Source organism: Chelon labrosus (genome assembly GCF_963514085.1).
Source record: "Chelon labrosus genome assembly, chromosome: 21".
NCBI lineage: Eukaryota > Metazoa > Chordata > Actinopteri > Mugiliformes > Mugilidae > Chelon > Chelon labrosus.
This window is the reverse complement of record NC_140354.1, coordinates 11,220,020-11,243,328: the sequence shown is the minus strand read 5'-3', so window position 1 is coordinate 11,243,328 and position 23,309 is coordinate 11,220,020. Positions and strand designations below refer to the sequence as shown.

Here is a 23,309-nt window from a genome sequence, read left to right as displayed (position 1 = left end):
TCTTTTTACATCAACAAATCTGAAACTCAAAACGAAGAAACTAAGTGGACTGAATCAATCCAACAGGCACAGCCGTGGCAGAGGTGATCTGTAGACTGCAGAAACTTCACAAAAGACGCATAATGGAACAAAAGAAAGAACGAAAGAAAGAAATTCTAGGTCAGTCCATTCCAGAAAACAAGAGGTCAAATCCCTCCCAGTCAGTTTCACTTCCTACTAAGTGAAACATTTTAGTGACTTGCAGCTGCAGGGTTGTAACACAGCGACTCCTTGCCGTCTCCTCAACACTGCAGTAAGTCTTTTGTCTTTTCACGTCTTTTCTGTTGATTTTAAGAACAGCTTCAGTGTTGGGTATAGTTACTTTGGAAAGTAGTTAATTAGGTTACAACATTACCATCAATTAAAAGTAATCTGTTACGCTACAGCGTTACCTATGAATAAAAGTAACGAGTTAGAGTACTCATGCGTTACCAAAAATTAAAAGCCGTTTGCAGCGCCTCGCACATGCTACAACTCAGCAACACACAGCCTCTTTTAAATGCACCGAGAAGTCCTGACAATGAATAACATCCTTCATCCAACCAAATTAACTCTGCAGGATAACAATACCAGGGTGATAGAGTGGTGTTTGGATACAAGTTGTTTTTTTTTAAATTGGAAGTGGAATTTTTTGCGGTCGACAGAAGCTTTTCACCAACGCAGAGTGTGCATTGTCCTTTTCGCTGACAAATTGAAAATAATGTGCGTAGTTCCACAATTCAAAAGCTGTCCTCTCTGCCATCTTGCCGGCGGTTTGAAAACACTCACACTCACACACACACACACACACACACACACACACACACACACACACAGGTAACGTAGGTCAGCAGACGCATCATCACAGCGCTGCGCCTCCGCTGACACATCCGCAGGTGGCACAGTACTGTCTGACAAAAAGCAGGCTGTTGTCGGATTTATTTTTATTTTTATTTTTCTCATTTTTTTTCTTATCTAATTTTTCCTTATCCGGAGTAATTTTTAAAGCAACGGATTACTTTTTTTAAAAAATAACGAAGTTACTGATTACTTAACGCACGAAACTAAGGTGTTACGTTACAAGTTACACGAAAAAAGTAATTAGACTACTCGAATGCGTTACTTTGTACTTTGTTACTTTGTACTTTGTTACTTTGTACTTTGTAACGTGTTACCCACTGAACAGCTTACAGGCCGAGTCATTTTGTCTAACCTGAATCTGCTTCTTTTTCTCTGCCTCGTCCTTTGTTACTCGCAGACACCATGAGTATAACTCAACGTCAGTGCACCGTTGATCTTGTGAATCAGACTAACTTCACCCTGCACGACCCCAGGTAAACTCTCTTTTATCTTGAAAACTGTGTTACGGTCTGAGGAGGTTAGGATTAGGGTTTAACTTTCAGTCCTAAATTTTAAAAGGTTAAGTTTGTATGGTGCAAAATGGACAGATCAGCAGAGGAACTCCACACCCACAGCATCCTGTTTCGAGGCTGCACTGAAAAAAATAACTCATTGGATGAACTCAATTAAATTGTGGGCAGGATTTCCATCCAATACATATTTGAAGGTCCAACTCAAACTAAGTGTATCCATGCAATATGATCTAACTGAGTTAGTCCAACTAATTTTTATCAAATGCAGCCAAAATAAAATAATTACATGAATTAAGTTAAATTGATTAACATTTGTCCAACTCAAATTAATATAATTACTAGGAAATTAAATAATTAGGCAAAATTATTTTTCATTTGACCTGCAATTAAGACACAAGACAAATCCTGTTTGATGCATTTTTATTAAAAAGCAATAAACTCAAACAGGATCATACAGTGTACTGTTTTTAGATGTCGGAACCCATCAATACACTTTTTCCCAAATAACTCTGCAATATACAGATAAACCACAAAGACATTGGAAACATTTTAAAGAATTACCTTAAGTAAATAAAATACAGTTTTTTTACTAAACCTGAAACAAAAAATATGAGTCCAATTTAAATTGCAGTAAATTGCTGCTCATGTAGCAGAGATGTTCTGTTCAAACAAGAACATGGTTTGCAAATACTAATTTACACTGAAGAATAACCTTTGGCATGTTATCATAGGTACTAACAGAAACTGGTAGACTACTTTTAGGTCACAGGGGGAAAAAAAGGAAACAAACTTTCCCTGACCAAGAGAGCTGAGAGGTAGGAGAAAAACTGATGCTGATTTGTTCACTTCTTATGCGAACAACTTGATTTTCAGCTGCTGTATCTTCGCATTCAGTTTGTGCCCATCCAAATTCATTATGATCTTTTGGAAAAACTCAAATGTATACTTGAGGTTTTCTGGAAAGCTTAGATCAAGGGCATAAATGAGTCCGAACAGCATGATGAACCCCATGATGACACTCCCTACATCGTTCAGGACTTTAATGCCTTCGATCACAATTCCCACATCCTGTGGCTCCTCATCTCCATCTCTTCGGATTGTGTAAATTCCCATGACTGTCATCGCGATGTCCCTCTCTGCCTCCTCAGCTGCAGAAGTCTAGCAAACAATATAAACACAGAACACTTAAGTAAAATAGCACACAACAAAAAGGAAAACTATAGCTATAACTATATAGGCAGGCATTCTTAGGTCATCAACTGCAGTTTAGAGAAGCAGATTAGATGCTCAGCTAATCAGTTGTCTGGGTCAAAATTAAATGTTAATTGCTGCCAAATCACATTTTGTTGAAATTCTTGGAAGGACGTAGACCAAATTATTTGTCCTGAGACATCTAGCTTTGGGTAGGGATGGTGGTATGGCATTAAATTTCTCACTTTAAATTAAGTATGGAATCATCACTCTCAGTATTAATAAATGCACACAGGAGGATTCACAAATGTATTTTGTACTGTATATAATCATATTTAAATATAAAAAATTCACCTAAAAAGGTTCATAAATGTATTTCTGATGCACACTAACAGAAATTCACTAATATATTAAAAGTATTTGCAGTTCTTATCAAAAACATATTTGGATGTTGTCACATTTTTATATAAAGTGGTGAATCTGTCATGTGACATGGGAAAAATAAATGTGGGTACCAATAATGCTACATGACAAACATACTGTGATAAACTTACCAGATATTCCTTGAAGGAAGAGTCTGGATCTTCATTGAGGTAGACAATAAGGCTTCTCAGGATGCACTCCCTCTTAGTGTTGATGTTGTCGCACTAAAAAAAGGGGCAACAAATCAAGACAGAATTTAGCCAAATGTACACGGGAGTGTGGTGTCACCTTTTCTATAACTAATTAAATTGACAACCCCTGACTAAATGACATGTTGTGGATTTCATGTAATATTTGATTCCTAACAATAAGAATACAGAACAACTGATAAACTGTACAAGGTACCCATATAGTGAACGCAATAACTGCATGAAGTTCATGTAAAATGGGCGAATTGGATGATTTTGAGCAGATTTATTCCTGTGAATACTGTATCAGAGATAAATATTCGTGACATCTCCAATGAATTAACTTGACAGTTCATTGTATTATGGATATGGCTACCAAGCTTAAATTTTAAATAATAATCTAGAAAAATAACAATTTCAATTAGTTTTTTGCACAAAAAAAGAAATTCTGAGATGTAGGCCTACTGTATACATTTCTCACTCCCTTGAAAACCAAGAAGGCCTTGGGTGAGCCAGAATGAAAATCAATATTTTAGCATATTTTAGTTCTAATACATAATCTGGTGGCTGCTATAATGTTATGTTTTAGAACGGATGAGCCAAAACCAAGCACCACCCACCACACGTAGTATGTCACCCACCAGCAGGAGTGCTTATTGGTCCACTGCAGTGCAGTGCATTCTGGTTTTCTACCTACTGACCAAAAGCAAATGCCACAGCTCTTTTTCTGCTTTCTGCGGTCATGTGGCACCAATTTCAAAAAAATCTATAGACATTCAACAGCACAGTTTGAAGAACAGCTTTCCAGCTGTAAAATACTTCTTTAAATGAGCCACTGTGAACAACAAAACCTGACAATACAGTGAAAGTTTATTCTATGCAATTATACTAACCAAATCTTTTATTGCCATGATGTCCTTGATCTTTCGCCCCTTCACTCCTCCTTTGCTCTTGAAGATCTGCATCAGCTTGTCTGAGAAGTGGTCCAGCTGTGACATGAACTTTGATTGCAGTGGCTTAGTGGTGATCCGCAAGAACTCTGCATTCACCTTAAAAATGTTAACAGTCATTTTTAAAATTAGTTTATTACAATCGCTAACATCTAGAGATGCAGGATTATTGCCAAATTCAAACTGAAATTGTGCCATTAATGACCATTGACATACCATAAAAATTGTCAACACACACAAACACATTTACTTACTTCACTCTGCTCGAACAGCGCAGGCCATCTGCTTTTGAACTCTCCTATCATTGGCCTCTGCTCCACGATCTCTAGGCGTCTGTGGGAGAAGGTTTTTTCCATTTTTGCTTTTATCACAACTTCATTGTCTCGCTTTTTCAGTTCCGACAATAAAGCAATTCTCTCGTTCTCCAAGCTTTCTGTTGTTTCCCCTTTTGGATGCAGAGGAATGTAGTTAACTTCAGCCTTTCTTGGTTTCTTGATATTGGCTGCAGCTTTTCCCTGGCCTTCTCTTTTGTGCTTCAAGGAGTTGACACGGATTTCAGGATGTCCCAGTCGCCCCAGCTTTGTTCGATAATTTTGCATTTTAAATTTTAGTGACTGTTTCCATCCTCAAAATCCAGTCTTGGATCCCAGCTGCCCCAGACAAGGATGGGCCTTTGTCAAAGCTGCTGCTACCTCTTCACATTGATAGTCTTTTGGGTATTTGATGTATTTCATCATTTCCTGGGCTAGGCCATCAAGGATGACTCCTTTCAGCTTTGGGCCAGGGTTGAAGTATGTTCCATTTTTCTCAAACTCAGTATTTCTTTGGTCTAGCTCAAGTTCAGCCTCGTAGGTGAATTTAGGGACCACAAAGACTGTAGGCCAGGAGGACAACCCTGAGAGCTGAATTTCTGGGGATGAATGTGGGGTTGACGTATACAATGTGTCATCGCTGCAGGATGAGACTATTGATGAAGGGGGGGTTTGAGGCTCTGAGCAAGTGGTAACTGAGGTCTCATCAGATCGGTCTACTGGGTACAAAGTGACGTAGGGCTCCACAGGTGACAATTATATCACCTTGAGTGTGCTTTTATTTTGAATTTCAGACACTGAAGTTAGGTTCATGAACTCGTTAAAGTCAGGATCCATGTATTGCAACCGGAAGTCCTCTTTCAATTGAAAGCATGTCTTTACTAATGTATGCAGTTCTTCCACGGTTTCTGGAATTCCAGAAACCAGGTGCAGTTTTCTTGAGTCAGACTCGTCACCAAAGATGATCCGCAGAACAGCTGGACCTGACATTATGGAACACTTTCAATCTAGAGCAGAAACAACAGAGAGGGCAAAAAAATACTTTTTTACATTATGTATACAACATATATTAAGATACAAATAAAAATAGTTAGAGATTTTGTAAGAGCCAGACATCCACAGCTCAGACTATTTGATAGAGCCCAACTGATACTCGATTTTTGAGGTGCATATACTTGGGAATAAAAAAATTCTGATATCAATATATTAGATGGTCTAACACACAAATTTTGCAAATGTGGTTATCAAACATTGTGACAACATTATGTAATGAGGCAGGATATTTTAGAGTCTTACAATAAACTTTATTGTCCAAAATGACATCAGTGAACTAAAACAGTAAACTTCATTGGGAATTTAATGATCTAACACTGATACCACTATATCTGTGATAGGTCAATATAAGCCAATTACGTCAGCCATTTGATGTATCAGCTGGACTCTACTATTTGGATACAACAATGACACTAACCTTTAATGATGACAAATCTTTTCAACATTACCATGCGCAAACCCCCAACGATGTAATCCACAAGGGGATATGGGTCTTCCAAGTCACCAAGCTCAATTAGGGCAACCTCTCCAGTGGGTGAGGCAGACAGCTCAAATCCACCATAATGCTCCCTATACCAAGCACACACATCTTTCACTAGAAAACACAACTTCTCCTTAAGAATGCAAAGTTGAACTATCTCATTAAATTTAGGCAGTCCATCTACAGATCCATGTACAATAAGCATCCCCTCACTGTAACATATACCACTTCTCAACACATTTTTTGCCATATGGACCTCAGTCACATCTGGGTATCTCTGCTTCAGTGTGGACACTACTCCCTCATTTAGGACATCAACAGGCAAGACTGAGACATTTGTGACCTCCATGGATGACTTCTTAAGACTGGAGGAATATGTGTGATAGGCAAGCATGAACTGATGTTTAATAGCTAGTGAACGAGGTATATTCTTAAAGCAGTTTGTATGTCGAGCAACCTGCTTAAAGAAGCTATGTTTAGCCTCAAACCTCATTGTCCACAATGTTATCAGAGGTCCAAAGAAGCGTATCATTTGTGGATAATGCTCTAAGTAGTGATGTTTAGGTAGGAGCTTGACATGTGGAAAGAGTTCAAGATAGCGCTGTCTGTGATCATAGATCTTGGCCTCAAGATATGCAATGGTCTCATCTGTGTGAACAGGTGCCACAACCAACTCAACAATGTCCTTAAGATCTAGAATTACCAGCCATGCTGGTTCATCTTCTGGTACAATTTGCCCAATCACTAAGGGAAGCAATCTTAACAAAGTCCAATTTTCATGTGCATTGCCACCTATAGTGCTGCTAGATGTGAAAGAGCGTGGTATGGCATGGGGGCGATTGGTTTTGTCCCCCCATTTGTATGGGAATGTCTGGATCAATATGTTTAGGAAATCAAGAGTGAAGTATTTTTTGGAGATCAATAAACTAATACAGCGTGCAAGTTCAACTGGAACAACACCCTCGAAGAGATCATGCACAATGTCAGGAGGATAACCAGTGGTTACATGAAAATGAGAAAGGTGCTCTGTTAAAACACACTGTTTTTTGACTCCACAGCAAATAGTTGCACTCTCCTGAGCAGACTGGACATGAACATCATGGATAGCTCTGGTTCTAAGTTGAAAAGCACCTGACTTCACATCCTTGCTCTGAAATTCTGATTTATCTCCAGTACAAAACCTGCATATTGAACCACCAGAAAAACTCTCAACAAATCCACCTATTGCATGGGCACCAAGATTGTCAGCAATTACACACTGGATGGAACCTTTAACAAACTGACCAAGCTGAGAAATAAACACACCGTGCTGTTCTAATATGCTCAAGTCTTGCAATAGAGGCTCCAACACTTTTTTATAGCCATAGGCCTTGACATCATCAGATTTGCAAAGAGTAGCTAAATAGATCGAGCTTAGTTTTGAATGGGAACCTGGTGGCAAATTACCCAAAACCCAATAGACCCCACAGAGTTTATGTTTCTTACGAGATGTCCCAAGAGGGTTACAAATCTCAAAATCATCCACATAAAGATTAACTGCTATTCTAAAACCTTCACCAGACAGAAAAGTATTTTGTTTATAATATTCACCGTCTCTTACGGTTCTGTACTCTTTGAGCCAATCCAATGGCTGGTCTTGTATTCTTGGTGTTTCAAGGTATTCAATGACACCCTTATGAAAGAATAACTGCTGTAAAGATTGCAATAGAGGGATGTATTGAAATGTCCTTTTCCTCTGCGCATCTAATATGTACTCAACTGGCTCAACAACACCGAAATGAGAGGTATAGTATTGTGTACGTTTATATGCAGTAGCAAGAGGACCATCCTTTGCAATAGCTACGCCCAATGGATTAGATTTACATAGAAGAGTGGAAAGCTCATCAATTAATGAATCTTCAACTTGTAGTCTATGGCTTTGAAATACATCAGAAACAATACTTTTTGTGAAAGGCAAAGATGCTGTACTTATAATGTAGTGAAGTTCAGAGAGGACCTCATCAATAACTGCCTTTGGAATATGAACAATATTTTCCAACTTCAGTAAAACACATGCAATTTTCTCTTGAATAAAATGTGGCAGGTGTAATTCTACAGCATCACCACAACTTAATGTTTCATATTCATAATCTGTATCTGCAGACTCTGTTAGCCCATCTGCAGAATGATGTGACTGGTGCAAATGTCTGCAAGTACTGATGAGCTTTGCTTGAAAGTCTTTTAATGAATGTTGGTTGTGTTTCCTGTTTTTGTGTGTGTTGAATGTACTATAAATGTTAGTTTTAAATGTGCAACCTAAAAACACACATGGAACCGTTTCATTACGCCTGAGATGTCCATTTATGTGTTGAAAAAAATCTCTTTCTGTTGCTAGCTCTCTGCACGAACATACATGACACTGGAACGTAGATGTTTCTATTGGCGTTGGAGTTTGCTGTTTAGCATGACTTTTATATGTGTGATTTAGTAGCTTACTCCATGTATTAAATGTACAAGGGCAATCTGTGTATGGACATGGATAGCGATAACTGCCCCTAAAATGCCCATGAGTCTGCCTAAAATGTTGTAACAACAAATACCTGCTAGCTAGTTCCAAACTGCATTCTTTGCACTGCCACATTCATTATCCTAAAAGGAGAGTAAATACAATAAGCACAATTCACACTGAACATGTGACAAGGATACAGATCAACTTGTGCCAGCATTAAGCAAGCAGCTCATTACTTACAGTTACTGGGAGGTTGCCACAGGTAGCTTGGTAACGCTGATTGAACTGCAATAGAGGAGACAAATATATTGAGTACAAGTGCTGGAATACGCACAAGTTCACTTACAAGTCAAAATTACATTAGAGCACTCACCAAGGAAAACAGATAACATTAGAATGAATTCGAAGTAATATTACAGCCGCAGGTAGCTTTTACTGTAGCTTTATAGATAAGATATCAAATTATGAAAGCATGTCAAATCAATTTTAATCTGCCAATATTTAAATAAAACATCAAATCATCTTACATAGAGTTGCCACTTTTTTGTAATGATACATTTCAAGGACTTTTCTAGGACAAATATTTTAAAATGAGGGAACCAATAATTCCCATGTGCTCCTCACATTGGCTATAGCTGGTTGCATGGCTGGAGTCCTCATAGACATGTACATAGACGCCTCATTGAGCGGGTTGGCAAGTTGTTGCGATACGTCAACGTCGCCGCCATATTGGAGGAGGCAGCTCTGTGAACGTTATGCTGTAAATTATGTGTATGGCTGTAAGCCATAAACATAAAAATGCCTCTCATTTACACATTCACACACGAACGTAGCCTATATATTCAGGAAACCGATAGCAACCAAAAACAACGTCTGTAATATTCTGAGTAGTTAATGTTACATACGCAGTTTTTGGTTCCTATCGGTTTCCTGAATTTATACGTTCGTGTGTGAATGTGTAAATGCTTAGAGTACTTTGTAGAAGACGCTTAATAAAGTTCACTCCATTGTCTCGTATTGGTTCGCGGGACAGAGCTGCCTCCTTCAATATGGCGGCGACGTTGACGTACGGTCCAGCGCTCAATAAGAGGGTGGTGGTTGTTTGCCAAAATCCCGAAAGTATTACATGTGCGTAAATTTTTTATCTCCTGTTCTATACACCTTGCAGTCAAGGGGGTGATGAGATATTGTAAAAAAAAAAAATCAAATACAATCCCTGGCCAAGTTTCAGACAAGTAGGCTTTAAACTGACGGAGATATTGATAACTGAAAAACAGGTTGTACCAAGGCGGTCCCTGAAAGTGCTTCGAGGGTTAAGACTACCACACCTGCGGTTTAGCTAGCTAACGTTAGCCTGCCAAGTCCGACTCACTGAAAAACGGGTAAAATTCGCCTCGCTTACCGGCTATTTCAGAGCAGGATACTTTCTAAAGCATTACAAAAATCACATACTCACCGAGGAACAAACTTCAGGCCGTCAGTGTCTCTTCTGTCCCGCTGCAGTTCGAAATGTTACTGTTGATGCAACTGATAACCAAACTGTGGCCGCGATGTCTCGCACATGCGCAAAAGGCGGTCCCAAACGAAACCCAAATATTTTAAGTTAATGACTGTCATAGGAGAAACAATTAATACATTTTATGGTGCATCCATTAAATATACATGTATACCCTTTAAAATGGATTTATTTAAATAAAGCAAACAATATTTAAATGTGCCACATCAAAGAAGGGCTTGAATCAGTTTTTTGAGTGTGCTTTTGTTTTATGTTCTCTGGGTTTACACGGATCAGCCACAACATTATGACCACTGACAGATGAGGTAAAGATGACCTGGCATTCATGTGGATGTTACTTAGACATGTAGCACCCACCTAGACCAGACCAGGCACTCCCACCCTATAGCAATGACAGTCATCCCCAGCAAGATTAAGCCTGACACTGGCAAAAACTGTTTCAACTCAAAAAACATGAAAAACAGCACAAGGTGTTGACCTGGCTTCCAATTTCACGAGATCCCAAACTGATCAAGTATCTGTGGGATGATCCACAGAGGTCCCTCCCTTCAACCCAAAGGACCCCACTAACATCATGTTGTTGCCAGTCACCACATGACACCCTCAGAAGGACCATGTCCATTCTCTGATGAGTCACAACTGTTTTGGAGGCACAAGGGAGACCTACACAATATTAGGAAGGTGGTCATAATGTTATGCTTGATCAGTTTAAGTGAGCATGGGAGAGGCCCCAAGTACAAAGTGTTTGAATTTTTTTTTTTTTCTGTCACTGCTATTAAAATGCAAAACATGTCTAACACTACTATTATTATTTATTTTATTTAACAAGGATGTGGCTTTTTCTATTCACATTTCCTACTTTAAAGTCTCTGAGATGTTGTCTTTTTGTCTCCGGTCAGCGTCTTTATCTTCAGTGGAATATGTGACACTCCTTTGCCGTCAACGATCGGCCACTCTGATGCCGGCAGCGCTCTCTTCTCCAAGACTCCTCACACGGCCTGCGGAGCTGTCGCCGTGTTCACCTACAAGCTGCACAACAAATCCGCAAAGCAGGACGATCGGAAGATGGCCGTCATGTTCTCCGTTCCTTACGACTTCAACTTTCACTCTAACTGGTATGCTGTGGGAGTGTTTGACAAGGAAACACAGTGTGACCATGCTCTTTATGAAAAGATGTACTATAATGCACAGGAAAGCTTCATCAGAGGGAAAGCCAGTGGCCCTGGTCTCACCTATAGAGATGACGACATTACCATCACAGCCAACATGACGGACACTTACCAACCTGTCCTGACTGTAGACATCAGCATCAGTGATACTAACAGAGTCACATCACAGAAGAAACATGTTCCCAAAGCATGTAATCTGCTCAATGCACGTTAATTAGAAAAAGAAATACCTTCACATTGGTCTCCTTTCAGCTCTGGCTGTAGTCTCCACCTTATTGATCGTCAGGCACTAAAAATCATGACATTAACTCTGTAATCCATATTATAATAAATATATTTACTTGACTGTAACTCAACTGCCTCTGTACTTCTATAATGCCGATCGCGCATCCAAGTAATAAGAAATCTTTTATGAAGAATCCCTTAAAATGATTATTGTGTAATCAGATTACATTTTCTCACAGCTTTATGCACAAATAAACCTCCTCATGCCGTTCCAGTCTGACTCAGCGTGTAATTGAAAGTTAAGTATGTGAATTTAGAACATTGCTTTGGTATTTTCAACGTGGTGAGAACTTAATTTGTGATTGAAAATAAATGGATTACGAATCCAACGCATTGGACATTGTTCATTGTTTATCACTGTACACGTGTCAGAACAAGTACACCTGCATGCCACCTCAGTGGCTTTTTTAAGTTTGTTTGGTTTTCTTTAAGTCACCACAGATAAGATTACAGCATCAAAAGTGAAGGCCTTATTTGTGTACTCACAGAGCTTTGTTGGAGGCTTTGACCACTGGCAGCAGTCTCAGAAGCCTCCTCTGAATCAGAGTATTTCTTGAGGTCAAACACGTCCAGACCATTTTCTGATGACAGTAAGATGACGACCAGAGCTGACCACCGAGCAGGGGAGAGATTATCTGCAGAGAGACTTCCTGATCTCAGGAAATGTTGAATCTCCTCCACCAGAGAACGATCATTCAGTTCATGCAGACAGAGGAACAGATTGATCCTTCTTTATGTAGAGGGATTCTTCCTGATCTTTTTCTTAATGTACTTGATGGTTTTCTCACTGGTATGGAATCTACTTCTTGTCTGCATCAGCAGGCCTTGCAGGAGAGTCTGATTGGTCTGCAGTGAAAGACCCATAAGGAAGCGGAGGAACAAGTCCAGGAGTCTGTCTGAACTCTGTAAGGCCCTGTTTACAGCGATTTTGTGGACATTTGTTGTGGAAGGTTTGGTGAAGCGCATGAGCAGGATCACATTTTTGTCGTAGTTTATGAGTGATACGTTCACATGAACAGCAGCCAGGTACTCCTGAATGCTTAAATGAACAAAGCAGAACATCCTCCTCTGGTTTTCGTCCTTCCTCTGTCCACAAACCTCTTTGAAAATCTCTGTGAACCATCCTGAGTACTTAGAGCAGCGGTGTCCAAACTACGGCCCGCGGAGCAAATGCGGCCCGCCATCCGTTTGTCATTGGCCCGTATCAAAGTCTAAAAATATAATAGATTATGGCCCGCACATAATGTTTTCGCATAAGTGTATTGCACTTCTTAGTCTTAACACCAGGTGGAGCCACTGTCTTGAACAAGGCAGCGTATCTACAAAGCCAGCAATCAATGAAAAAAAAAAAATGCTCAGGGTCACCACCAGAAATGGCGGAAATGAAGAGTGGCAAGATCGCAAGTAAATGCCCAAGTAAATTGTCTCTCCCTTCATACAGGACTGTGAAGGGGAAACACCATCCTAAGAAGCAATCTGATGCTGTCACTGAGAGAATGACCAGTTCAATGAACTGACCAATGAACATTTTTGTCAAAAATAAAATTAAAATCCATTAATGGAGAGCTGTGATGGTGTTTACTTTTCTTAAAACATGTTCAATTATCAAATGTAATTTACCTGAATTTGATTTTTTACTATCATTATTGCAGTAGAAGTGAGGAGGTATACGTCACCTATTGAGTGGCCCGGCCCTTTGTATATGTTTCTGTATGTGGCCCTCAGGAAAAAAGTTTGGACACCCCTGACTTAGAGGCTGCTCTGATTGTAACATCGCTGTCTCTCAGATCATATTGGTCAAACACTGTATTGTTTTCTTGTAACTGGTCAAAGGCCAGTTTTGCCAGTGAGCAAATGTACTGAGTGGTCTTTTCCGGGATATAGTTTTTCATTGTCTGGTTGATCTGAGTCACCAGGAAGTGGGTGTACATTTCAGTCAGGGTCTTGGGCGGCTCTCCTCCCTTTTTGGTTTTCAACATATCCTCCAGGACTGTAGCAACAATCCGGCAAAAAACTGGGGTCCCACACATAATGTGGAGGCTTGGTGATGTCTCAATGTGGGAGATGATTCTGAATCTCTTCCTGAAGTACTCCTCCTTCTGTGGGTCAGTGAACTCTCTGACCTCTGTCACTATGTCAACACACTCAGGAGGGATCTGATTGGCTGCTGCAGGTCGTGCGGTTATCCAGATGTGAGCGGAGGGAAGAAGTTTCCCTTCGAGGAGGTTCGCCAGCAGCACTTCTACTTGTGTTGACTTTGTCACATCAACGGATTTGTTTGTTTGCGACATGAAGTCAGGTTGAAGGAGACTTTCATCAAGTCCGTCAAACACAAACAGAAGTTTGAATCCACTGCTGTTTATGTTGGAAGCGTTTGAGTTCTGTGAAGTTCTGAAGATGTCATTAAGAGTCTCCTCTGTAATACTAATGCCTGGGATACATGTGTGAATTAGCTCTGCCAAACAAAGCTTTTCTCTTTTCCATAAATGGAGCTGTTTAATATCAAAGGGAAAAATCAAATGGAAATCTTGATTGGCTCTTCTTTCTGCCCAATCCAACAAAAACTTCTGCACCAGGAATGATTTGCCTATTCCCGCAGACCCGCTGGTCACTACTGTTCTTGTGGCTGCTCCTGTTCTGGAAAGGTGTTGGAAGACGTCATGGATCTTAATGGGTCTCTCTGATTCAGCTACCATTCATACTTCCACCTTGGGCTTCAACACCTCGTGATGTGTGTTGGAGTGTACACCCCATCCTTCTGTGATGAACAGCTCTGGATTCATATCTCGCAAAAGTCCCTCATGCTGCTTCTCTGTCCAGCTGTCTTGTGCACACCTGGACGTGTTCTGGAGGTTAGTCTGCAGTGTGACCTGGTACGATGTGTTGGGTAGTGGAGGATGTTGTGCCGGCATCGTCACATCTGCAAAAAAACAACAACACTGTCCACACTGTTATACCGAGACCAGTGGCGGCTGCTGGTCTTTCAAATAGGGGAAGCCCAGTTTTGTAAAATTGGCCAAATATTACATCATTAAAATTTAACAGGGTTACTAATTAATTCTCCTTATATTGTATAGGCCTATGTTTATAGTTATTATTAGTTAATTACAGTGCATGAAAATGTACTCTACTGTTATCAGAAGTGTTCTTCGTATTATTATTATCATTCTTCTAACCAAAATTAATTTAATTAATTCAGCTTGAATCGTTTAACGTAGAAACTTCATTCAACTTTTAAACTATCAACTTTTAAACTACAGTGGGTGCAGCTAGCTAGCTGGCTGGCTAGTTTACCCCCTACAATTGCAAATAAACGAACTTTTTAAAACTGAAATGAAAACAAGTAGCAAACCCAATAACGCTATATATTCACGATTTTATTTTGACAGATGGAAATAGTGCGATATATCGCAACACATAATTAGCAGTAGCTTAGTATTAACCCTGTATTACTGTAACTTCACTCGCCAAATATCCGCATGGGACTGACCTAAAATCCTTCGATGCAGAAGTATTCTGGTATAGGCTTAAAGCGCTGTCAATCACGACGAGTTCCAGCTACGTTAACAGTTCATCCAATCATCATACAGAAGCTCGGCGTCCTGGTACATCCCACTGCCCATTCACTCCCTGAGACGCCCGGCTTCCCTGGAAGTGACGATTTTGGAGCGTTTGTCCAATAAATGTCGAGCTTTCTTGCCCTGAGATCGGCCCATTCTGAAGCCCCGTTGAAAGTCCATTGAAGCTGAGCCTCAATGGGTTTTTAAACGGACCGTGATATGAGAAAAAAAATCACGATAGACGAACGGCTAAAACTTATTAACGATTGTGTTATTATAAGAAGTAGCCATGAAGTCGATCATGTTCTAGCACATTTTAGTTTGAGTAGTAACGTAAATTCGTAGTATTTGACGAAATTGCCAGTGATATTTTAGGGGAGGCTGAGCTTCCCCTGTAGTCTTAGAGCAATCGCCTCTGACCGAGACAGAGGATGGGCTCTATTGTGGTCCTGTAAAGGTTTGTCAGTAGACGACAGAAGAGTCCAACCCTCAACTTCAGCTTCCTGAGGAAGAAGAGCCTCTGTTGGGCCTTCTTCACCAGGTGTGGGGTGTTCACAGACCACGTCAGGTCAGATGTGATGTGAATGCCTGGGATTTTGATGTCGTTGACACTCGACTGCCTCCCTTTGTATGAGGAGAGGAGCGTGCTCTGTCTTCCAGGACCTCCTGTAGTCCACAATGACCTCCTTGGTCTTGCTGGTGTTCAGAACAAGGTTGTTGTCTGAGCACCACTCTGAAGCTGCCTGATAATCTGTGATGATCCGTGTGTTTTCAGCTTCCTTCATCGATTAGCGATCAGTGACGTTTGTCTGAAAGCAGGAGCTGCTGGCAGACAATTCAGTTGCTTTAATCACTACCATTTAATGTAACATCATAGAGTGATGAATTCTACAGGGGATTGAGTTGTGTCTGCTCCCATGATGGATAAACAACAACTTTTTGTGAGTGAACTCTAAACTCAGAGCGTATTGGAGTCCCACTTGGAGGAGACGTCCCTGGCCTTCTGGACAGTTCCTTGTTGTAGACAGGCTTCAGACCAGAAGCCTATCAGACTTCACTTAAAATGAGACTCAAGCTGATGGTCGACTGTTTTACCTTAATGTGAGCTGAATGATCCAAGGCCGATGTATCAAAGGAAATTTGAATGTAAAACTATAAACATGTCATGTTCATCATCGATAACAGCTAGTGTAACATGTACCAGATATGAGACCAGTTCAGTCTGGCGGGGTGCTGTGTGTGTGATGTTGTGTGGTCGGATTTTATTCACATGCTGTGAGGTCTGAGTTGAGAAGCGTGGGAGAGTTGCCGGACAGCTGACCTCTTTCAGTTTCACTTTCATTTCGTGCTCACATGCTGCAGACTAGGCTTCCAGGGATTTTCTAGCGGCGACAAATTTTACGCACCTAAGCATTTTTCACTTTCTTTGCTGGCTTATTTTCGTCTTGCCTTCCTGAAAAGTGGTGAGGATTTCTGGAGGGTTATTTCTTTTTTCTACACTTCCCTTATTGTTATGTGCTTTACCATTGCTGTTTGTAGTATTTTTCTTTTTACATCAACAAATCTGAAACTCAAAACGAAGAAACTAAGTGGACTGAATCAATCCAACAGGCACAGCCGTGGCAGAGGTGATCTGTAGACTGCAGAAACTTCACAAAAGACGCATAATGGAACAAAAGAAAGAACGAAAGAAAGAAATTCTAGGTCAGTCCGTTCCAGAAAACAAGAGGTCAAATCCCTCCCAGTCAGTTTCACTTCCTACTAAGTGAAACATTTTAGTGACTTGCAGCTGAAGGGTTGTAACACAGCGACTCCTTGCCGTCTCCTCAACACTGCAGTAAGTCTTTTGTCTTTTCACGTCTTTTCTGTTGATTTTAAGAACAGCTTCAGTGTTGGGTATAGTTACTTTGGAAAGTAGTTAATTAGGTTACAACATTACCATCAATTAAAAGTAATCTTTTACGCTACAGCGTTACCTATGAATAAAAGTAACGAGTTAGAGTACTCATGCGTTACCAAAAATTAAAAGCCATTTGCAGCGCCTCGCACATGCTACAACTCAGCGACACACAGCCTCTTTTAAATGCACCGAGAAGTCCTGACAATGAATAACATCCTTCATCCAACCAAATTAACTCTGCAGGATAACAATACCAGGGTGATAGAGTGGTGTTTGGATACAAGTTGTTTTTTTTTAAATTGGAAGTGGAATTTTTTGCGGTCGACAGAAGCTTTTCACCAACGCAGAGTGTGCATTGTCCTTTTCGCTGACAAATTGAAAATAATGTGCGTAGTTCCACAATTCAAAAGCTGTCCTCTCTGCCATCTTGCCGGCGGTTCGAAAACACTCACACTCACACACACACACACACACACACACACACACACACACACACACACACACACACACACACACACAGGTAACGTAGGTCAGCAGACGCATCATCACAGCGCTGCGCCTCCGCTGACACATCCGCAGGTGGCACAGTACTGTCTGACAAAAAGCAGGCTGTTGTCGGATTTATTTTTATTTTTATTTTTCTCATTTTTTTTCTTATCTAATTTTTCCTTATCCGGAGTAATTTTTAAAGCAACGGATTACTTTTTTTAAAAAATAATGAAGTTACTGATTACTTAACGCACGAAACTAAGGCGTTACGTTACAAGTTACACGAAAAAAGTAATTAGACTACTCGAACGCGTTACTTTGTACTTTGTCACTTTGTACTTTGTTACTTTGTAACGTGTTACCCACTGAACAGCTTACAGGCCGAGTCATTTTGTCTAACCTGAATCTGCTTCTTTTTCTCTGCCTCGTCCTTTGTTACTCGCAGACACCATGAGTATAACTCAACGTCAGTGCACCGTTGATCTTGTGAATCAGACTAACTTCACCCTGCACGACCCCAGGTAAACTCTCTTTTATCTTGAAAACTGTGTTACGGTCTGAGGAGGTTAGGATTAGGGTTTAACTTTCCGTCCTGAATTTTAAAAGGTTAAGTTTGTATGGTGCAAAATGGACAGATCAGCAGAGGAACTCCACACCCACAGCATCCTGTTTCGAGGCTGCTTTTGTTTTATGTTCTCTGGGTTTACACGGATCAGCCACAACATTATGACCACTGACAGATGAGGTAAAGATGACCTGGCATTCATGTGGACGACATGAATGCCAGGTTGTTTTGAAAAACAAAGCAGAACATCCTCCTCTGGTTGTCGTCCTTCCCCTGTCCACAAACCTCTTTGAAAATCTCTGTGAACCATCCTGAGTACCTAGAGGCTGCTCTGATTGTAACATCGCTGTCTCTCAGATCATATTTGTCAAACACTGTTTTGTTTTCTTGTAACTGGTAAAAGGCCAGTTTTGCCAGTGAGCAAATGTACTCTCAGTCAGGGTCTTGGGCAGCTCTCCTCCCTTTTTGGTTTTCAACATATCCTCCAGAACTGTAGCAACAATCCGGCAAAAAACTGGGGTCCCACACATGATGTGGAGGCTTGGTGATGTCTCAATGTGGGAGATGATTCTGCTGGACAGCTCTTCATCTCTGAATCTCTTCCTGAAGTACTCCTCCTTCTGTGGGTCAGTGAACTCTCTGACCTCTGTCACCATGTCAACACACTCAGGAAGGATCTGATTGGCTGCTGCAGGTCGTGCGGTTATCCAGATGTGAGCGGTGGGAAGAAGTTTCCCTTCGATGAGTTTCGCCAGCAGCACTTCTACTTGTGTTGACTTTGTCACATCAACGGATTTGCAGTGATGGGCAGTAGCGACGCTACTAGCTTAACTACTTTTGTAAGTAGCTTGGCAGTAACGTCGCTATTTACAAAACCAAGTAACTTTTCAGTAGCTAAGCTCTTTTATTGATCAAGTAGCGCAGTAGCGTCCTCGAAAGCTAATTTCTCCTGGACATTTCTGACATTTCACACACAACAGCATTTCCCTGCAGCCATCAAACACATAAATTAGGAAAACAGGATGTTTCTGTGTCGACAAAAACACGCCGGGTACAAGCGCATGCGTAGGCCTACAGAATGTTCACGGTGACGACATAGACAAGCGACACACACACACTGGAGAGAAAAGAGAATTGCAGAGAGCCCAAGATCCGTGGAAGAGCATGAGCATACACCGTGGCCATACCTTCAAAAGTATGTCACTTTAGTGGAGACCAGTGAAAAGAAATATATTTTCAGATGCCTTCTGTGCAACCCAAAGAAAAAGTTCCTGTCGACGTCAACGACGTCGAACACAAACATAAGAACACACGTTCAGGTGATTGCATTTCATTGAACTACCATTTTTCCATTTTGCATCAATGAATGAAATTAAGCTTAAATCAGGTAACGAAACGAATTAAGTAGGAAAGAGGTGGGAGAATGGAATAATTGATGAAGTTCAAACAGTTAGATAACTCATGCTAATCAGCAGAGGGTAGCCTACAATAACAAGCTAGGTCGGACCTAGTAGGTCCACTGTTAGCCTATGCAAGACAAAATATATTTTAGCGTCTAGCCCATTGTATAGAATGGAAAAATTTTGAATGTAAAACTATACACGTCTTGTTCATCTTTGATAACGGCGAGTCCAGCAGACGGGTGATGTATTCATGAAGGCTGGTTTGTCTGGATTTAACTTTAGACTTTAGGTTCTGATCTGAGTGCTACGTAAACAGCTAGCATAACATGTACCAGATATGAGGCCAGTTCAGTCTAGTGGGGTGCTGTGTGTGTGATGTTGTGTGGTCGGATTTTATTCACATGCTGTGAGGTCTGAGTTGAGATTTGCTTCTAGTTAACACAATAGTTTGGAGGAAAAAGGCCGATCTTAAAACTCAGCACAGATCAGCAGGGAATCATGAGAAGTGTCTAGTTCAGTCACTGCAGGGTGATCTTATTTCAGATGTTCAGCAATCGCAGAGAAAACAGGGAGAGCTGCTGGACAGCTGACCTCTTTCAGTTTTTAGTTTCACTTTCATTTCCTGCTCACATGCTGCAGACTAGGTTCCAGGATTTTCCAGCAGTTTAAGGAGAAGCAACACATTGTTACGCTCTTAAGCATAATTGATTTTCTTTGATGGTTTATTTTAGTCTTGCCTTCCTGAAAAGTGATGGGGATATCTGGAGTATTATTTCTTTTTTCTACACTTCCCTTATTGTTATGTGCTTTCCTGTTGCTGTTTGTGGTATTTTTCTTTTGCACCAATAAAGCTGAAACTGAAAACAAAGAAACTAAGTAGACTGAATCAATCCAACAGGCACAGCTGTGGCAGAGGTGATCTGCAGACTGCAGAAACTTCACAAAAGGCGCATAATGGAACAAAAGAAAGAAAGAAATTCTAGGTCAGTCCGTTCCAGAAAACAAGAGGTTAAATCCCTCCCAGTCGGTTTCAGTTTCATTTCCTACTAAGTGAAATGTTTTGGTGACTTGCAGCTGAAGGGCTGTAACACAGAGACTCCTTGCCGTCTCCTCAACACTGCTGTAAGTCTTTTGTCCTTTCACGTCTTTTCTGTTGATTTTAAGAACAGCTTACAGGCCGAGTCATTTCATCTATAATCTGAATCTGCTTCTCTCTCTGCCTCGTCCTTTGTTACTCTCAGACACCATGAGGCTAACTCACCGTCAGTGCACCGTTGATCTTGTGAATCAGACTAACTTCACCCTGCACGACCCCAGGTAAACTCTCTTTTATCCTGAAAACTGTGTTACGGTCTGAGGAGGATGAAGGTTGAACTTTCCGTCCTGAATTTTAAAAGGTTAAGTTTGTATGGTGCAAAATGGACAGACCAGCAGAGGAAGTCCACACCCACAGCATCCTGTTTTGCGGCTGCTTTTGTTTTATGTTCTCGGGGTTTACACTGATCAACCACAACATTATGACCACTGACAGATGAAGTGAATAGTATTGATCATCTTGTGACAATTCAGTGTTCTGCTGGAAAACTTTTAGACCTGGCATTCGTTCATGTGGATGTTACTTAGACATGTAGCACCCACCTAGACCAGACCAGGCACTCCCACCCTATAGTAATGACAGTCATCCCCAGCAAGATTAAGCCTGACACTGGCAAAAACTGTTTCAACTCAAAAAACATGAAAAACAGCACAAGGTGTTGACCTGGCTTCCAAATTCACTAGATCCCAAACTGATCAAGTATCTGTGGAATGATCCACAGAGGACCCTCCCCTCAACCCATAGGACCCAAAGGCCCCCACTAACAACATTCTGTTGCCAGACACCACAGGACACCCTCAGAAGGACCATGTCCATTCTCTGATGTGTCACAATTGTTTTGAAGGCACAAGGGAGACCTACACAATATTGGGAAGGTGGTCATAATGTTGTGCCTGATCAGTTTAAGTGAGCATGGGAGAGGCCCCAAGTACAAAATGTTAACTTTACAGCAGCTCCTAAAAAGCTGAAAACATAAAGCACACATTCTGTGACTTCAGTGGAGAAAGATGGATGTTTTGGAGTGACACGATCAGAAGTCAGATCTAAATCCTCCACAAAACCTGGACTGGATGTGTTTAGCTGCTCAGGGTGGAGGGTGTAAAGAAGTATTTATTCAGGGGTGTGTACAATTATGCTTGAGTTATTCTATTTATATTTTTTATTTTTGTTTTCTTTCTTTGAAATGTTTTTCTGTCATTGCTATTAAAATGCAAAACATGTCTGCCATCACTAGTATTTTTTATTTTATTTAACAAGGATGCAGCTTTTTCTATTCACATTTCCTACTTTAAAGTCACTGAGATGTCGTCTTTTTGTCTCCGGTCAGCGTCCTTATCGTCAGTGGAATATGTGACACTCCTTTGCCGTCAACGATCGGCCACTCTGAAGCCGGCAGCGCTCTCTTCTCCAAGACTCCTTTCACGCCCTGCGGAGCTGTCGCCGTGTTCACCTACAGGCTGCACAGCAAATCCACAAAGAAGGACGATCGGAAGATGGCCGTCATGTTCTCCGTTCCTTACGACTTCAGCCGTTACTCTAACTGGTACGCTGTGGGAGTGTTTGGCAAGGAAACACAGTGTGACCGTGCTCTTTATGAAAAGATGTACTACGGTGCACAGGAAAGCTTCATCAGAGGGAAAGCCAGTGGCCCTGGTCTCACCTATAGAGGTGATGACGTTACCATCACAGCCAACATGACGGACACTTACCAGCCCGTCCTGACTGTAGACATAAACATCAGCAGTACTAACAGAGTCACATCACAGAAGAAACATGTTCCCAAAGCATGTAAGTGCTGTAATGTAATGTAAGTGTAGCGCCCTGCTCTAAATTATATGTATTTACATGTGTTGGTTTACAAATATTAAGTATATTCTGAAATATTGCCTGTTAAACTACTTCTATGGTGGAATAAGCTTGAATTAATACAAGGAAATTGATAAGTGCATTTCATTTGGGGAAGGTACTAAAATGTCCCACGGTTCATAGTGGCCTGTGAATGTCTCATGACATTTCTTTTGTTTATTTGAGTAGCCAGGTGTCAGTCTGTTGTTAGCCAATTCGTGCCTGTCAGAGATGTTTATAAGCTATTTTGAAAACCATTTAAAGCTACTGTTACTAAAACCTTAAATCAGAGGATCTGTTTGTGTGTTACCGGTACCAAGTTTAAAGACAAAGTAAGCCAAGTTCAGAGCTGTTTCAGCCGGGGATTGTACTGAATGTCCACGACGCCATTATCGTTGGTACAGAGCTAGCTGTTAAACTCGTTCCCGCTAGCAGAGAGAGGGAGAGCGCGTGTGTATGAGGGAGAAATATTTTGCGCCGTGTTTCCTGAGTGAGTATGAGCATTATTTGAACGTGTGACAATATGTAAGTGTATGAGAAGGAACAGTGAGTTTATTAGTGTTTTGAATTTATGCTAGTGTGTCTCCGGGCCTACATGCCTGCCGCTGGTCTGCTGCTGCTGTAGAGGGCGCTCAGGATCCACGTTGTCGCCAGAGAACCTGCTGCTGCACGAGGACGTGTCAGCAGGACTGGTTTTCTTCATCTTCTTTCACTTTATTCTTCCGAGCCGAGGGTTCGAGGAAACTGGGGTTATCCGTGAGTACTGAGAAACACTTTCACAAGGATACATGAGCTCCGTCTCAATATGCGCGCCAACGATATGGTACCATAACTAACTTACAAAACCCCGGGTGTATTTATTTTGTTTATTTCATGGACTCAAAGGGTCAACAGGTCAAGGTAAAGGGTGATTGCCTATGTTTTTCTTTCTGTACAATAAACGTTCCTGTTGCAACGTGAATTTGCAGTTACAATGTTTATTTGAATGTGGTGTTATTAGGGCTA

The 23,309-nt window shown here is 41.0% G+C and overlaps 2 protein-coding genes across 2 annotated transcripts; both read left to right on the top strand.

The window, feature by feature from the left end:
• The first annotated feature begins 283 nt into the window (after positions 1 to 283).
• Positions 284 to 12,217, top strand: LOC311507180 (DELTA-sagatoxin-Srs1a-like). Its single transcript, XM_084571436.1, has 3 exons — positions 284 to 292; positions 1,277 to 1,352; positions 10,892 to 12,217. Exons 2-3 carry the CDS (start codon positions 1,282 to 1,284, stop codon positions 11,373 to 11,375), a joined length of 555 nt encoding a protein of 184 aa, XP_084427562.1. The 5' UTR covers positions 284 to 292; positions 1,277 to 1,281; the 3' UTR covers positions 11,376 to 12,217.
• A 7,918-nt stretch (positions 12,218 to 20,135) lies between these two features.
• On the top strand, positions 20,136 to 22,270 carry LOC311506267 (DELTA-actitoxin-Afr1c-like; the record flags this gene model as incomplete). Its single annotated transcript, XM_084570156.1, has 3 exons — positions 20,136 to 20,485; positions 20,605 to 20,680; positions 21,787 to 22,270. The coding sequence occupies exons 2-3, from the start codon at positions 20,610 to 20,612 to the stop codon at positions 22,268 to 22,270; spliced, it is 555 nt and encodes a 184-aa protein (XP_084426282.1). The 5' UTR covers positions 20,136 to 20,485; positions 20,605 to 20,609.
• Positions 22,271 to 23,309: the final 1,039 nt, after the last annotated feature.